Source organism: Heteronotia binoei, chromosome 7 (assembly GCF_032191835.1).
Source record: "Heteronotia binoei isolate CCM8104 ecotype False Entrance Well chromosome 7, APGP_CSIRO_Hbin_v1, whole genome shotgun sequence".
NCBI classification, from domain to species: Eukaryota; Metazoa; Chordata; class Lepidosauria; order Squamata; family Gekkonidae; genus Heteronotia; species Heteronotia binoei.
In genome coordinates, this window is record NC_083229.1 from 71,580,893 (window position 1) to 71,599,794 (window position 18,902).

The 18,902-nt window shown below is 42.6% G+C and overlaps 1 protein-coding gene across 3 annotated transcripts in view; it reads right to left on the reverse strand.

Moving 5' to 3' along the window:
- The window catches only part of SPIDR (scaffold protein involved in DNA repair), a 293,362-nt gene that overhangs the window by 175,283 nt on the left and 99,177 nt on the right, over positions 1 to 18,902 (reverse strand). For all 3 annotated transcript variants that reach the window (XR_009555667.1, XM_060243829.1, XM_060243830.1), the window contains exons 6-7: positions 7,680 to 7,936; positions 5,994 to 6,094 (exon numbers count right to left, since the gene is read on the reverse strand). Coding sequence is in view for 2 of the 3 variants with exons in the window: in XM_060243829.1 (XP_060099812.1) it covers positions 5,994 to 6,094; positions 7,680 to 7,936 (358 nt within the window). In the remaining variant the exon portion in view is untranslated. The remainder of the gene's footprint in view (positions 1 to 5,993; positions 6,095 to 7,679; positions 7,937 to 18,902) is intronic.

An 18,902-nucleotide genomic window follows, 5' to 3' on the forward strand; every position in this document is an offset into this window, starting at 1 on the left:
GCAGTACTGAATCCTTGTAGAAGATGTAGAGTTTGTTCAGAATGACAGAGCTCCTGGCTCCGAGATTCTCCTGGCAGATGTAATGGCAATCAGAAAAACCACAATAGAAATCTCAATTCTGCTGATTTTAATGGTTCAAATGGTGTTTTAGCTAGAGACTGCAAAACCTTTTAAGTATATGTTAACATATTTGTTAGCTGCAATACTGGCTAGCCCCCTGTTGCCCCAGTATTGCTGTAGGAGCAGCTACCTGTCTTTTTAAGGTATGGGACCTGAGGCCTTTCTTCCAGACTTCATTGAGGAGGACAATCACATCTTTATGTGATGGCTTTAGAGGATTCAAATGCTACCCTAAGGCTCATTTCCTGAAAGATAAGCATGTATAATTGTAGATGTATCTGGTCATAGGTCTTCTTGTCTGACATTAAATGTCTACAATCTTCCTAGATAGCACTCTAGGTCTTCCCACTCAACCTCCATGCCATTAGTTGAATCCATTTTGGATCTGGATGAAGGATGGATCCCTGGATGGAACCAGGCTGCTGGCACTTAAAATCAAAAAGGTGGCAGAGCAGTTTTTAAACTAAATCTTGGGGGAAAGACTACAGGAGATGAAATGTCTCTGGTTCGAGAGGATTCGTCTCAAAGAGATGAAAGATTGGCTGCTATTTTTCTACCAAGTAACAGACCAGAGTTGTCCACTGTGAAGGTGACAAACAGTATGGACTGTCTGCCAGAGTCTCGAGGCGGCAGGAGGAAGGTGGCGGGCCTAGCTCGCCTGGGAAATTATAGATGTTTGTATGCAAATGCTAGAAGTGTTCGAAGTAAAATTGGTGAATTGGAATGTTTAGTGTTGGGAGAAAACATAGACATTGTGGGAATTTCAGAAACTTGGTGGAATGAGGAGAATCAGTGGGACACGGTGATTCCTGGATATAAGTTATATCGGAAAGATAGGGAGGGAAGGGTTGGAGGTGGGGTGGCTCTGTATGTCAGAGAGGATATACGGTCCAGTAAGACTGAGGTCAAAGAATTAGATTCACTTTTAGAAATGCTTTGGGTTGAAATAGAGGGCCCAAAAGGAAATTTAACTATGGGAGTTTGTTATCGCCCACCAAATCAAAAGAGAGAGGACGATTATAATATGATGGAAGGCTTAAAGATAGCGGCTAAACGTAAAAACTGTGTCGTAATAGGTGATTTTAACTACCCGCAGATTGATTGGGTCAATATGTGTTCTGGTCGAGAGAAAGAGATTGAGTTTCTTGATGCTCTCAATGACTGTGCTATAGAGCAGATGGTCTCAGAACCTACCAGGGGTGGGGCGATCCTGGATTTGGTCCTAGGTAATGCCCAAGACTTGGTGAGAGATGTAAAAGTGATTGCACCGCTTGGGAGCAGTGACCATAATGTTATTGATTTCACCGTTTGTATAAATAGGGAGTTGCCCAAAAAGACCGCCACAACCACGTTTAACTTTAAAAGGGGTAAATACACTGAGATGAGGAGGCATGTGAGGAGGAAACTGAAAGGAAAGGTAAATACGGTCAAAACCCTTGGGGAAGCTTGGAGACTATTTAAAACTATAATCCTAGAAGCTCAGTTAAAATACATACCACAAGTTAGGAAAGGCACAAACAGCCATAAGAAAAGGCCTGCATGGTAAACAAACAAAGTAATGGAAGCTGTAAAAGGTAAGAAGGACTCCTTTAAGTGGTGGAAAACCAGTCCAAGTGAGTTTAGTAAAAGGGAACACAGGCTGTGGCAAATCAAATGCAAGACTGTGATCAGGCAGGCAAAAAGGGACTATGAGGAACATATGGCAAAAAAACATAAAGACCAACAAGGTAGCAAATGTCACCCCCATCTTTAAAAAGGGTTCCAGAGGAGATCCGGGAAATTACAGGCCAGTCAGTCTGACTTCAATACCGGGAAAGTTGGTAGAAACCATTATCAAGGACAGAATGAGTAGGCACATTGATGAACACGGGTTATTGAGGAAGACTCAGCATGGGTTCTGTAAGGGAAGATCTTGCCTCACCAACCTGTTACATTTCTTTGAGGGGTGAATAAACATGTGGACAAAGGAGACCCGATAGATGTTGTTTACCTTGACTTCCAGAAAGCTTTTGATAAAGTTCCTCATCAAAGGCTCCTTAGAAAGCTTGAGAGTCATGGAGTAAAAGGACAGGTCCTCTTGTGGATCAAAAACTGGCTGAGTAATAGGAAGCAGAGAGTGAGTATAAATGGGCAGTCTTCGCAGTGGAGGACGGTAAGCAGTGGGGTGCCGCAGGGCTCGGTACTGGGTCCCATGCTCTTTAACTTGTTCATAAATGATTTAGAGTTGGGAGTGAGCAGTGAAGTGGCCAAGTTTGCAGATGACACTAAATTGTTCAGGGTGGTGAGAACCAGAGAGGATTGTGAGGAACTCCAAAGGGATCTGTTGAGGCTGGGTGAGTGGGCGTCAACGTGGCAGATGCAGTTCAATGTGGCCAAGTGCAAAGTAATGCACATTGGGGCCAAGAATCCCAGCTACAAATACAAGTTGATGGGGTGTGAACTGACAGAGACTGACCAAGAGAGAAATCTTGGGATCGTGGTAGATAACTCACTGAAAATGTCAAGACAGTGTGCGTTTGCAATAAAAAAGGCCAATGCCATGCTGGGAATTATTAGGAAGAGAATTGAAAACAAATCAGCCAGTATCATAATGCCCCTGTATAAATCGATGGTGCGGTCTCATTTGGAGTACTGTGTGCAGTTCTGGTCGCCGCACCTCAAAAAGGATATTATAGCATTGGAGAAAGTCCAGAAAAGGGCAACTAGAATGATTAAAGGGCTAGAACACTTTCCCTATGAAGAAAGGTTGAAACACTTGGGACTCTTTAGCTTGGAGAAACGTCGACTGCGGGGTGACATGATAGAGGTTTACAAGATAATGCATGGGATGGAGAAAGAGAAAGAAGTACTTTTCTCCCTTTCTCACAATACAAGAACTTGTGGGCATTCGATGAAATTGCCGAGCAGTCAGGTTAAAACGGATAAAAGGAAGTACTTCTTCACCCAAAGTGTGATAAACACGTGGAATTCACTGCCACAGGAGGTGGTGGCGGCCACAAGCATAGCCACCTTCAAGAGGGGTTTAGATAAAAATATGGTGCAGAGGTCCATCAGTGGCTATTAGCCACAGTGTGTGTGTGTGTGTGTATATATATATATATATATATATATATATATATATATATATATAAAATTTGCCACTGTGTGACACAGAGTGTTGGACTGGATGGGCCACTGGCCTGATCTAACATGGCTTCTCTTATGTTATTTTCTGATTCAGCAGTTCTTTCCTGACAGGTATTCTTCATGGATTGTCCACCACCATCTGCACCAATTCAGAGAACCATGGACATCTTGGCCAAGAGATGCCAAGAGAATTATTTATTTATTTTATTTATTTATTTTTCGTATTTATATCCTGCCCTCCCCATCGAAGCAGGCTCAGGGCACATTTTCTCCACAATTACCTCCGCATTTTCTCCGCAATTACCTCCACATTTGCTTTCTATATCCTGGTGAGCATCCTGCTGATTAGGGGAGTAGCGTTATCATATTATTGAACATCAATAATTCATAACACACATTGTTGCCTTTTGACAGTATTTATTTAAGATCGACAAGGAGATCGACAACAGGCTGGCAAAGGCAAACCGTGCCTTTGGCCGACTGCACAAAAGAGTGTGGAGCAACAAGCATCTGAAAAAAGGCACAAAGATCAATGTTTACAAAGCGGTTGTGATGACAACCCTCATCTACGGCTCCGAATCGTGGGTTTTATACCGTCATCACCTGCGACTCCTTGAGCGCTTTCATCAGCGCTGCCTTCGCACCATCCTCAACATCCACTGGAGTGACTTTGTGACCAACACTGAAGTTCTCAAGCGGGTGGAGGTTACCAGCATCGAGGCACTGCTGTTGAAGACGCAGCTGCGCTAGGCAGGGCATATTTCTAGGATGGAAAACCACCGCCTTCCCAAGATTGCCCTGTATGGCGAACTCTCCACCGGCCATCAAAATAGAGGGGCACCAAAGAAGAGGTACAAGGACTCCTTGAAGAAATCCCTTGGCACCTGTCGCATCAACCATCACCAGTGGTCTGACCTAGCCTCAGATCGCAAAGCATGGAGGCACACCATCCACCAGGCTGTCTCTTCTTTTGAGAACGCACGCATAGCTGGTCTTGAGGACAAAAGGAGATTGAGGAAGAATCGCACTGCTACAGCACCAACCCTAAATCAGACTTTTCCCTGCAGCCACTGTGGCCGGACCTTCCTGTCCCGCATTGGTCTTGTCAGCCACCAGCGAGCCTGCAGCAGACGTGGACTAATGCACCCTTCTTAAATCTTCGTTCGCGAAGCCAAGCCGAGAATTTAACTGTTTTTATGGTATAAGTTTAGACTATTTTACACAGTTTCTATTTTGTGGCTGTACAGTAATCATATTCATTTTTCTTTTTAACATGGAAAATAATGTTAAGGCCAAAATCCAAATTAGCTATATTCATGCACAAGCAACTACATGCAAAGTTGTTTTAGCATTTTTTATGGCAGTAGCTCCCACTGTCTAAATAGCACACCAATTTTAAAGTTCTTTAAAAATGCTTGCCTTTTCTACTCTCAAGCTATGAAAATCTTGCATATGACCAAGAACTGTGTCTACAGCAGAAAATTTTATTCAACTATTTTCTTAAAAAAATTATAGACTTGATTCTGAAAGATCTGCTTGTTTTTCAAATGCACACTGTGTTAAGGTCAGAATCTGACCACCTATACAACAAATCAAAGCAGAACAGAGGAGGAGAAGGAGAAGAAGAAGAAGAAGAAGAAGAAGATGATGATGATGATGATGATGATATTGGATTTATATCCCACCCTATACTCTGAATCACAGAGTCTCAGAGTGGTCACAATCTCCTCTACCTCTCCCCCCCACCTCCCACAACAGCCACCTTGTGAGGTAGGTGGGGCTGAGAGAGCTTTTTACAGCAGCTGCCCTTTCAAGGACAACTCCTGTGAAAGCTATGGTTGACCCAAGGCCATTCCAGCAGATGCAAGGGGAGGAGTGAGGAATCAAACCCGGTTCTCTCAGATAAGAGTTTGAGCACTTAACCACTACACCAAACTGGCTGTGTTTTCGCAAGCTATTTGTCACAGGATCTGTTGCTGATTGCCACATGATGAGCAAGTTCTGTCTGCTCTGCACTGCCTTCTGTCAACATCACCACTCTAGAGCCTAATTTTAACCAAATTACTTTATTCAATAGGTACAAGGATTTACCTGAAACTAGAACCAAATAGCTATATATCTAAAACTTGTTACATATATATTTCTGATGCAGCTGTCTACCTTCATACCCACACTGTATTTAAAGCGCCATCAAATCACAGCCGACTTATGGTGACCCCATAGAGTTTTCAAGGCAAGGGAAGAACATAGGCGGTTTACCTCCGCACAGCTTAGTAGTCTCTTATCCAAATACTGACTAGGACCGGCCCTGCTTAGCTTCTGAAATTCAATAAACAATGCTTAGTTGCTGCTAATTTTTAGAAGTTGGTATTATCAATGATTTTCACCATTGCTGATCTGATCATTCAATATTATCATACATAATCACATGACTTTGGCACAGATTGGGGAAAGTGAAAATATCAGAAGTTTTTTGTAAAAGGATGACAATTATTGCTGTTGTAACATTAGTGCATTTTTTTCTTTTTTCACTGAAGAATCTGAGTGATACCAAGTTACTAATAAGAGCAGGTATATTGTTTGGAAGTGGTCCACAGAGATTAGTGAGGAAACACAGAAGATCTCTGAGTACTACAGCCATATTGGACACACATCAAGCTAGCCAACTTCACTTATCACGTCCTGCTGACATATACTGCAAAAAAAGTTTACAGAAATAAAATGTAACATTCTACAGTGGTTCTTACCAGATGGTGTTTGATTATCTGAAATACAATGATGTCGCCAAAAGCTAATGGCAGCCCTTTCTCGGTTCTGCAGTCTATTCAATCGTTCTGCTAGTCCTCCTCTACAGGGAACAAAGGATTACACAATCATACCAAGATCAACTTTTTAACCCAAACACTACAAGGCAGATGTAAAGTATAATTTTTTCTGAACTCCTTACACTGAACAGGACACTGTAAAAATACACTTGCACAAACCAATACAAACATAATCAGTATTTTGTACAACTTCCATTTAGTAGAAACTGTATTCCTATACTATTTATCTCCTGTGTTCCAGGATTAAGGACAAGAGCAAACCTGAAAGCAGCATGAGAGGACTCACTGAGTCAGTGCAACTCTCTTTGTGAAGAGTGTAATTTCAGCCACAACTCTCTATTGAGTATACTTTGACCATTAGCCTACAGCAGATTACTGGAAGATGTGTGACCACTGGCAAGCAGTGTGTCCCAAAATACTTTCTACACATACTTGACCTTGTGATTCATTTCAGAGGCTGGGTCAAGTCTGCACTTTTCAGCAGGCTAGAAGCTGCCCATAGCTGAAATAGTTCAGTATTTGAAAGGGGGAAAGGGAATGGCATGCAATACAAATATGCTCCGGATACTATTGCAGCAGTGCTGGTATCTACAATTCAGATCTAAAATTGCCCACATTACAAAGGTCATTTGAGCTGATGACATGTTGAACAAACACCTCTACTTATAATTTAAAAGTTCAAATGAGGCCATGCTTGAAATTCCCTCAGTTTTGAAGGTTGGGGAACAGCAGTGTTATCTTGCTTGAGGCCCACCATTATTGTCTTAAGGAAGCCAATTAGTGTACCAGCCTACAGGCATTTAAAGGCATTGACAGGTTTTCAAAAATTGATATGCTTCATCTGAACACACATGAAGCTGTCTTGTACTAAATCAGACCATCAGTCCACCAAAGCCAGTATCCTCAGATTGGCAGCAGCTCTCCAGGGTCTCAGGTAGGGATTGCTCACATTACCTACTGCTTCGTCCATTTAACTTGTTTAAACTGTGCTGCAGTTGCTAAGTGCAGATCCTCCGGCCAGCTTCTCCTGCAGCAGAAGCCAAGCCAGACTCAGGGTTAAGCTGGCTTTAAAAAAAAAATGGTATTTTTCTTCTCTGGTCTACTGAACCTGAAAATTTCTGGAATTCCTGAAAAACCCAGATCCAAATATCATACCAGTATTGGGATCTGGGATTTTCAGAAATGCAAAAAACCCCCAAAAACAAAAACACCCACCCACACAAAACAGGTTCAACAGACCCAAATTAGAAAATATCAGTAAAAAAAATGCACTCCTAATACTTACAGACATGAAAAAAGAAATGGGATAGTGGCAAAAGGAGATTCTATCTAAGCAATTAAATTATTTGATTGTTTGGGGTGGGGACTAGTTGTGTGAATGCTTTGACAAACTACACAGATATTGTGATCTCAACTCACCATCTCCTAGAGAATTTCTGAAAAATAAGTCGAGTTCACAGGGATGATTCACAATCTTAACCTTTATTGCACAACCCTTCCTTTCCAAAACAAAGCTGTCAGATATTTAACCCTTACGTGTCTGCACTACTGAAGCAGTAGTGGCTAACATATTAAATATTACATTTAAAACTTCAGATATATTTATACCTTAGTAATTTTTGTTTCTTTGCAGAATTATCTAGGCTCTTCAAATTCTTGTCTATGTTCTTCTTAGGCGTTTGCAGAATAGCCTGCGCAGATTTTAACCAGTCAGTTGCTGATCTTCCAGTATCTAGCTCAGACCCTGCTCCAAAACTTAACGGGAGTTTTTTTGGCAACTCTAAATTAGCAACAATAGTTTCTACTTGGCATTCTTCTACATTTTCATTGTCTGAGGAATATTCAGAAATTTCTATAGATGTTGTCTGCAGAAAAGAAAATACAATATGCTTACTGTAAGAGAAACAAGTCAATTATTATGGAGTCACCAAAAGCAGAAAACCATACAATTGGACAAACTACCAAGAGTGTCTTATATAATCTACCTAGACAAAATGATGCCCAAGAGTAAGTAGTTTGCTTTAATTTATATTGCTACAATATAAATATGTATCAGAGTGGGGTTCTGGTTAAGAGTGGAGGACTCTAATCTGGAGAACCAAGCTGGATTGTCTACTCCTCCACATGAAGCTTGCTGGGTGGCCTTTGGCCAGTAACAATTCTCTCCAAACTCTCTAAGCCTCACCTACCTCACAAGCTGACTGTTGGAGGGAAAGGAAGAAAAGGTGATTGATTGTAAGCCACTTTGAGACTCTTTAAGGTAGAGAAAAGTGGCGTATGAAGACTACCTCTTATTTTCCTAATGAATATGATAATCAGATGACAGGGGCCATGGCTCCGTACTAGAGGCCATGCTTTGCCTACAGAAAGTCTTAAGCACAGTCTCTGACATCACCAGCTAAAGAATCCCAGTTAGCAGGCTTTAGGAAAGACCTCTCTTTGCATGATACCCTAAACACTTGCTGCTAGCAAGGGGAGACAAGTACAGAAATGGATGAAGCAATGATCTGTAAGGAAAAGCCCCCTACTTCTCATACACATGGACATTGTGATCACCAGTATGGTTGCCAGGGTGCCTGGAGTTTTCACTCGCACACATCTGCTCTAAGAAGTGGACTTTGCCCACGGTTTCTAAGGCTTATGTGGATACTATAAGCCTCAGCTTTGCAGCAGCATTCTACATCTTTGGATGGGTGTTAGCCAGAACTACAGACGAGATTCCAGCTGTTCCTTGTGTGCCCAGTCTTGGCCGCTGCAGTGGAAGAAGCCACGCCACCATGAACTGTACAGGCAAACAGTTTCCAGCCTGTTTCCATGAACCAAAGGCTAACACCACCAGAATCCATCTTGTTTTCCTGACTCCATATCCAACAGCTGCTTCAACTTCTGCATAAGGCAATCAAGCTCTTCTTAGGCGTGGATCCTACCAGACCGCCTAAGCCTTTGTCTAACAAAACTCAGGACAAAGACTGGTGCCAGGAAGAAGACTAAAGAAGAGGAAGACCATCTTCAGCCAGAGCCAAGTTCCTTTGTACAAACTGGGTGTTACCTCGGCCACAATTTGACTCTCTATTGTCACCCTTTCAGATACGTTCCCTAATATTGAGTGTTCCCTACCCAGTAGTCACTTCTATTCTTCTTTCCAACTGTCACTTTGGAGCCTCCCCCTGGTCCGTTTCAATCTGAAAGTTCTCTCAGGTATCCAGGATGCAGGCAAGTCCATTGGTCAAGAGCAAGCACCCAATTAGGTGTCACCGATGCACTTTCTATTGGCTACTGCAGTAGTCCAGCCCTTATGGTCACTGCAGAGCCTCCCCTTTCTCCTCCCCCGTACCTCCCATCCCCTGAGGGTCCAAGGTAGTCTATTTAACCTCTGACCCAGCTCCCCACATGTGTGCTTCTATCAGTATCCCAACTTCCGCTGCATAGATCCATCCCCGATTCCTGATCAGTTTTGGGTCCCTTCTACCACTTCCTCGCTTGTCACTATTGGAGCCTTCCTTGAAGACTACGATAGGTAAATATCACCCTGTTTGTCTACCCATATGTTCATCTATCTATCCATCCATCCATCCATCCATCCATCCATCCATCCATCCAAAGACTGAATGTGTGTTTTGATAGGTATTTTATCTTGCATGGAAGTTTCCCAATCGATTATAATTGATTATACTAAATTAGAGTCCCTATTATTTTAAGCATCACTTCCTGGACGTGTATCTTGTATTCATAGGTAAAAAGATCCTGAGTGAGCCAGGTGCCCACCTGATTAATTCCCCAACCTCGTTTTGAGGGCATTTCGGCTTACAGATCTGACAGTATAAAGCAGAGAAGTGTTTTGACATAAGATTTTAAAAGTTGCATGTATTCTCATGGTGTTTCAGACAGTCATGCTTCATGGTGGAAAAGTGAATAAACCCCATCCCAAACAGGGAAAAAAAACCTATTAAAAAGGAGAAATTATTGCAATTCTAGACTACGTGGAATGACTTTTGAATTCAAGCATAACATTTCATTTTGTCATTGCGTCACACTCCAACTTTATTATAACTTTAGTCATAAAAACAAGTGTTCCATTTACATGAAGCAGTGGACCAGCCAGGATTTCTTAGGCCTAAGGCTAATTCTTTCTTGGTTTTCTTTGTGCATTTGCCATTGAAGAATGCTTGACAACATTGTTGTGAGACTAAAATGGAGTGGATAATGATGTAAGCCGCTTTGGGTCTCAATGGGATGAAAGACAGGATATAAGTAAATCCCCTCCCCCCTTATTACAGACCCCATCCCATATGCCTTTTGTCCTTGCAGGCTCTATAATTGCTGAGCAGTCGGGTTAGAACAGATAAAAGGAAGTACTTCTTCACCCAAAGGGTGATTAACATGTGGAATTCACTGCCACAGGAGGTGGTGGCAGCTACAAGCATAGACAGCTTCAGGAGTGGAATGGATAAGCATATGGAGCAGAGGTCCATCAATGGCTATTAGCCACAGCTTATTGTTGGAATTCTCTGTCTGGGGCAGTGATGCTCTGTATTCTTGTGCTTAGGGGGCACAGTGGAAGGACTTCTAGTGATGGCACTTGGGTTTTTTGGCCATTGTGTGACACAGAGTGTTGGACTGAATGGCACATTGGCCTGATCCAACATGGCTTCTCTTATGTTCTTAACCGCCCTGTATAGCCTTTTCTGGAGGAGGGATGGAAGTTACAGGACCTTTTCCCTTTTTTACCAGTCAATAATCTGACTGAAGCCAGCCTGGTTTGTTGAGTGATCACATGCCACTCCATCATAGCCTTCTGCTAATTCTGTCCAACTGTATACATCCAGTACCTACTGCTTACACTACACAATTAAAACAAAGGAATTCAAAATTAAGTGCAAGCAACTGAGATCATATATGTAAAATAAACTCATTCTCCCCAACCCCAGTGTAGCAGAATTTTATTTTCATCAGTTGTCTGTTTTGACAACAAAACCTTTAATGTTCTTAACACCCAAGTCAACCCCCACCATCCCTTGTTTACATATTTTCTTATAGCTTGGCAGTTCATGTTCAATAGATAAACTACAAAACATTGCTTAAATTTGCTTCATTTAGCTTTAACACATAGAATGTAATTAAACATAACTTTTCATAGCAAAGCTCTGGGAGAAGCATTGGCACACAATACAATTTAGCATTGCTCCAGGCAGAAACCAGTAACAGAAGAATCTCTGCTAGGCTATGCTTGCCTCTCACTTGGTTTTGGCACTGTCCTCAAAATACTGTACTGCTTAAACAAAATCCTTACAATTAATGCTATTTAGGTAATAAGAACATAAAAGAAGCCATGTTGGATCAGGCCAATGGCCCATCCAGTCCAACACTCTGTATCACACAGTGGCCAAAAAATTTTATATATACACACACTGTGGCTAATAGCCACTGATGGACCTCTGCTCCATATTTTTATCTAACCCCCTTTTGAAGCTGGCTATGCTTGTAGCCGCCACCACCTACTGTGGCAGTGAATTCCACATGAATAGTCATCTCACTTATTTTATTAGATTGCATTCAGAAAACTAATGGAAATCTTTCCAATTTACATCTGCAGAGAAATGCATGTTTGTGCCTACTTAGGTTTTTTCAGGTATATGAATTAATCTGGTATTTCTACACACTAACAGTATAATCCTAAAGGGAGTTACACCCTTCTAAGCCTTTTGAGTTGGACAGACTTGGAAAAACGTACCTCTGCTCAGGACTGCACTTAGGACTGCAGTGCCAAAACAAAACGTTTAGTTTCTCACATTTCTTTCTAATCTAGACCACTCTTTGACCAATACTCATTACTTGCCAAATTCTGTCATCTTCAAATGACTTTTTGACATGGAAAAGCAGATGAAGTTTAGTAAGATTGCGTGATTGCTTCTTATCAATAATGTGTTATAAAGATGACATTTAAAATTCTCATCTAAAATTCTAGGCTTTTAAACTCACTGGTATGACAGCTAGTTGTGCCCTTCTTCAAAATGAGGCAGAGATGAGAGATTATAGGAGCCACCCAAAAATACCTTACTAGATTAGATGCTTTTCGCAGCTACATCAGTCTGTGCAATATAAAATCATTTATTTCCCCATTTTCTTCTACACATTGCCTCTCAACTTTTACTTCACATATGTCACTTCATGTTTTCACACAACCTTGTTCTTTGTCTTCTTCCACTTTAGTTCTTACAAAAACGAACCAATCTTCTCATGGCATACTTTGAGTTCATTTGTGGATCACCTTGTTTCTCCTCAGTTTTAATGCTCAGCTTACTTTTCTCTCAATTGCTTGAGCCCATGTATCATAACAGTGTTCTCTTAATTAACTCCAATTGTATTTTCATCAGCTGCAAAATGTTCTCCCCTGAAATGTCTATGTTCCTTATGGTCCTTATATTTATATTAAAATCTTTCATAAGCTTCTATTTATGTGTTTCCTATATATGGAATTCTTTCCCACATAGTATGTATTTCTCATAGCACAGTCCACTATTTTTTAAAATCCCAAATGTTGACATTAATAATTTGTTTCTTGGTCCAAAGCCCATCTTTGTAGTTGCTCTCCTCATTTTCTCCTCCTACTTCTTCATGTAGATTTATTTCCTAGTTAATCAGCCTACATGCAGGGACCTGTCATTTTAAATTCTCACAGTGCCCAGGAAAGAGCCCCGTGGCGCAGAGTGGTAAAGCTGCAGTACTGCAGTCCTAAGCTCTGCTCACGATCTGAATTCGATCCCTGGCAGAAGCTGGGTTCAGGTGGCTGGCTCGAGGTTGACTCAGCCTTCCATCCTTCCGAAGTGGGTAAAATGAGTACCCAGCTTGCAGGGGGGGGGGGAGGGGAAGTGTAGATGACTGGGGAAGGCAATGGCAAACCACCCCATAAAAAGTCTGCCATAAAAACGCTGTGAAAGCAACGTCACCCCAAAGTCGGAAAAGACTGGTGTTTGCACAGGGGGACTACCTTTACCTTTTCAGTGCCCAGGATTCCTTATAAATCAAATCAGAAGGAAAAAGGGAATGGGTGGAATAAAAAGCCAAAGCTACCTTTGAACCCCAAGAATTCTGAATCATATATGGGGGGAGCATGTTTCACAAATTGTAAAACCTTCAGAAATAGTGGCCAATTTTGACAGTTTTATTAGCTTTTAAAAATGTTATAGCTGTGCTTGTAGAAATATTTTTAAGTAGTTGACAATAGATATGTAAAGGAATAAACATGATTTACCTGTACATGTATTATTAGAGCATGTGTTCTTTGTTACACCATGGTTCTTTGGATTATGGAAGAAGTCCTTCATGAATGGGTATGAATAAGCTACAGTGAATGAGTTTACAGATGCATGTTCATCACTTCATTATCAAATGACAAAACTTGTCTAGGCAACCTACATATTAGAACTAATCTGTACGAGTGATTAAAGGCAGAGGGCAAATAGTAAATCTTTCAATGTTAAGCATAAACAAAGAATATTATGCATGCGTGATATGGTCTGAACACATGAAGCTGTTTTATGTTGAATCAGACTATTGATCCATTATAAATAGTATTGTCTACTTAGACTGGCAGTTGCTCTCCAGGCTTTCAGGCAGAGTTCCTTCATCACCTTAATATCTTATCTTTTTAAGCTGGAGATGCCAGGACTTGAACCTGCAACCTTCTGCATGCCAAGCAGATGCTCTCCCATTGAGTCATAGCCTCCCTCATAGTCTGGCATTTTGAAAATGTTGATATCCCATAATGCTTATATGAACTGCATATCAAATGTTGTAAGGTTACAGTAATTGATTTTTTTAAAACAGCATTGATTGTAATGGAGAAAATTTTAGTGATGGATTTTTTATCATAAAGTTTCCAAGGTGGTACAAAACTAGGGATGCTTTCTACCTTCTGAAACCTTTTTATAAAGAGGCTTAGGATAAAGAGGAAAATCCAGGCACACACCCAAATTTTCATTCTTCTTTGGTTCTATGCAAGGTACCGTGGGGGTGACACCTGCTTTCTCTAAAGTATAAAACCACAGAAAGACAACAGTCAGATTGTGAAAGATTAAACAGTAATGCGTGGGCAATGCTAACCATGATGATAAACACAACAAAATAATAAGGCTGATAAATCTGCAATTTCTTTTTTTTCTCAGAATAGCAAGCCCAGACAGTAAAATCATCTACAGCAAAACAATTCTGATAATAATGTCTTTATATCTGCTATGTTTTTCATTTCTTTTCATGCAAGACTATTCTTTAAACTACACTCAGAAATGAGGTTTTCATACACATTCGGATTAGAAAATTATTTAAAACAAGGTACAAGAACTTTCTGAATAAAAATGCTGCTCTCTAAGAGACAGATATGTTTATACCCAAGCCTTCTTCAATCACATCTAAAGCAAGAATAGATTTTCTACAGTTAAGGAAGAGTATAAATGATCTTTCAACGGCGTGCAGCTGACTTCCACTACAGTTCCTCTCCCCATCCGCTGTATATTTATCTTCAACTAAACTTCCAGCATCAAGAGTGACCTCAAAGTAAAGCAGCACACTACATGAAGAGGGAGAACTGGAAGGTTAAGTGGCAAATACAGTAAAAACAGGTTGCTTTCCTGTAACTGATGATCTTCGAGTGGTCATCTGTGCAGTCACACACATGGGTTTTACCACCAGGATGAACCCTACCTCGAAGATTTCAAAAGCTAGCCTAGGCGTTATTTTTGGCGCACGTTCCCTTCCGCTCTAGAGAGCAGGCATGCACTGCGCATGCCTGGAGCGAAGGGAAGGCGCTCCACCCACCCAGTTTCTTTCCCGCCGCTGTCCGGAGGCAAGGAGGTGTTATTTAAGTTGAATAGCCAGCAGCGGGGATGGCTGGGCGGGCGTGTGTGACTGCACAGATGACCACTCGAAGATCATCAGTTACAGGTAAGCAACCTGTTTATCTTCTTCGTGGTCTCTGTGCAGTCCCACACATGGGTGACTGATAAGCTGAACTGCACGGTGGTGGGTGCTGGTCCTAAAAAGGAAACTGCATAGGTTAATGCATATCAGTCAAGATGGCCGTCAAATAAAATGGTAAGGTGGCACTTACCGAAGGTGAGGCTTTAGCTTCAATCGAAGATGGAGTGAAGTACAGCCTGACCAAAGGATGCGTCTCGCCGTGCACGGACGTCCATCGCGTAGTGCATGGCGAATGTTGACGTGGAGGACCAAACTGCGGCAGCGCAGACGTCTTCCATGGGTACACCTCTGGAAAAAGCTGAGGATGTAGATAAAGCTCTTGTAGAGTGAGCTCGTAAACACTCTGGGACCGGTTGTTTTGCGAGTTTATAGCACAACGCAATGGCAGCAACTAGCCACTTTGAGTCTTTGGGTAGATATCTTTTGCCCTCTTTTGTGGAGTCCATATGCAACACAGGGTCTCGAATCTTTGCGGAACGCATTGGTTCTGTCTATGTAATATGCAAGAGCTCTTCGTACGTCCAGACTATGGAGGGCTTTTTGGCCTCTATCTGTAGGGTTCTGAAAGAAAGAGGGTAATGTAGTTGTTCTTTGTAGATGGAATGGTGATACCACTTTTGGAAGAAAAGTGGGTCTGGTCAAAGGATCACTCTGTCGTGGTGGAAGACGGTATAGGGAGCATCAGCTCGAAATGCACAAATGTCACTGGCTCTTTTGCCCGATGTGAGTGCCACTAACATTGCCGTCTTCCACGATAAGAGGTGTAACGGTATCGATGCCATAGGCTCGAAAGGAGGTCTCATCAGTTGACTTAGCACCAAGGACAAGCTCCAGGTAGGGTATAGCTGTCAGATTGGCGGATGGAGGTGTAGCATGCCTTTCAAAAATGATTTTGCAGCAGGATGGGAGAATACCGTGCGGCCCTCTATATGAGGGTGGAAGGCTGAAATGGCTGCTAAATACACTTTGAGTGATGAATAGGTAAGTCCATTCTTAGAAAGTGAGAGTGTATAGGATAAGATCTGTGATATTGAGGAGGATAGAGGTTGAAAGTTATGTTTGGTTGCATATGTGGTAAATCTTTTCCACTTCAGGGTATAGGACTTCCTGGTAGATGGTTTTCTTGCGTTTAGCAGGACATGTCTTACTCCCTCAGGGAATTCCAAAAATTGATCCTCCATGCTGTTAGCCGGGTCGTGATGTAGGACCTTGCCATTCTGCTGGGAAAGGATGTCCCGCATCAGAGGGAATCGATGGAATATATTGTTGGAGAGGAAGAGGAGTGTTGTGAACCACAGCTGACGGGGCCACCACGATGTGACTAGGATACAGTTTGTTTTGTCTAATTGAATCTTCTAGAGTGACCTGGTTATCAACGGAATGGGTGGAAAAAGGAAGTGCAGTGGTCCTTTCCTTTGTTGGATGAAGGCATCTCCCGCAGACTGGCTTGAGGGCAGGCCTCTCATATAGAATTGAGCACATTGCGCATTGTCTGGTGAGGCGAAGACATCGATGAGAGGTGTTCCGGACTTCTGAAATACCGGTCGGAGGTATGATTTGTGAAGAGACCACTTGTGGTCGTTGACCAAGCATCTGCTCAGAGTGTCTGCTCGGGTGTTTTGGATTCCCGGTAGGTGCACCGCCGTAAGGTGTATTTGGTGTGCAATGCTCCAGTACCAGAGCTGTAGGGCCTTCTTGCAGAGGCGAGTGGATGCAGTCCCTCCCTGTCTGTTGATGTAGAACACCGTCGCCACATTGTCTGATGTTACCTGAACGTGACGACCGTGAAGGGACGGTAAGAAGGACTTCAGGGCTCTGTGCACCGCTAGAAGTTCTAGGCAGTTGATGTGGAGAGACTTTTCAAATAAAAAGTATTATTATTATTATTATTTTCGTATACTGTCCATTGCCCTTGAACCGTCAGTGTGTCGAAATGGGCTCCCCAACCCCATCTTGAAGCATCTGTAGTGACGATTGCTGATGGATGTTGCCGTAGCAATGGCATTCCTGTAAGTAGGTGATCTTGCAGTGTCCACCAATCCAGCGGTGGCAGTATATGTTGTGGAACTGTGAAAAGGGTTCGTTGTGAGTGACACTGAGGGTGGAATGTCCGCACAAACCACAGTTGCAGGGGTCTCATGCGAAGTCTTACGTGGGGCAGAACAGATGTTGTAGCTGCCATGAGACCCAGCATTTGCTGAAAAGTAAAGGCTGTTTGTTTTGATTGCAAGATTATGGTGGTAGCCAGAGACTGGATATTGGCAATCCTTTCTGTAGGGAGGTAGCCCTTGTGATCTATCGCGGACAGACGTGCTCCTATGAATTGGATATCTTGGGTAGGAGTCAGGTTGGATTTTTGGCTGTTTACTTGTAGGCCTAAATCTGACAGGAGTTTCAAGGTTATTGAAATATCCTGTTCCAGCTGGGTTCTTGAGGTCCCTACAATAAGCCAGTGGTCTATGTATGGGTATATTGCGATTCCCTGCTGACGGAGAGATGCAGCGACCACAGCCATGCATTTTGTGAAGATCCTGGGCGCCACAGACAGGCCAAATGGAAGTGCTCGGAACTGATATGGTCGTTCCCTACAGCAAATCTCAGGAATCTTCTGTGACAGTAGTGGATTGTAAGATGAAAATATGCATCTTGAAGGTCGATGAGGGCCATCCATGCGTTCCTGGGGATCAGAGGTAGGATGGACTGCAGGGTAATCATGCGGAATTTTTTGTGTTGGATGAATTTGTTGAGCGCGCTTAGGTCTAATATCGGGCGCTGCCCTCCATCCCTCTTTGGGACCAGGAAGTATCGGGAATAGAACCCTGTATGATGGTATTGAGCTGGGACTGGTTCTATGGCCGCTTTGGCAAGCAAAGCGGTAATTTCTTCTTGGAGGGGAAGGGACTGAGGGGTGGATATAAAATGAAGTTTCTTGGGTGGCAAAGCGAACTCTATTGAGTAGCCTCTGTGGATGATGTTTAGGACCCAAGAGTCCGTTATTGATTTCCATGCACGGTAGAATGGTAGAAGTCTGGGTGCAGTAGGATGGTAATAGTGTGCTGGTAGATTTGGGAAGTCAAAGAGACTATTTAGTTGTTGATGCGGCCTTTTTGGCTGGTTGGGGTCGTTGACGTTGGTTGAAGGGTTGCTGTGCTGGTGGAGCTTTGCGCTTCCAATAATCCGTTTGCCTGGGAGAGCGAGGGCGTTTGTAGGCCGAAGTCTTCCAAGGTCTTGGTTTGTAAACTTGAGGTTGCTGTTGGGCCACGCCAAGCCTCTTAGCCCTTTTGTGGCTATCATCTACAGTAGTCAGTATGTCGTCGGTAGTAGCGTTGAACAGACCCTGGCCGTCAAAGGGGAGGTCTTCGATCTTGAATTTTATGTCTGGCTGCAGCGAGGAGGAGCGCAGCCAGGCATGTCTCCGTAAGGCTACTGAGGCAGCCATAGCCTTGGATGAGCATCCCACAGAATGTCTCACTGTGTTTATTTGCTGTTTGCTGATCCTATTCAGTTCTTGTAGCAACTTAGAAGCCTGCTTTTGAGAGGTTTCTGGTAGTGCTGTTATTAAGGAACTTAATTGGGAGGAGATATTATACGAGTAGGCAGCAAAGTAAGCAAAATAGTTGTTGATCTTGGCTGTTGCCGTGGAAATGGAATATATCTTCCTGCCCAGTGTGTCCAGTTTTCTTCCCTCTTTTTCAGGGGGTACAGGGTGACGTGTTTGTTTTGACTTCGAAGAGGAGTGAACAAACATTGAGTTCGGAGCGGGGTGATTGAATAAAAATTTATATTCCGGTGCATGGATCTTATATAACGACTCTATGCGTTTAGATGTTGGAGGGATAGAAGCTGGTTTGTCCC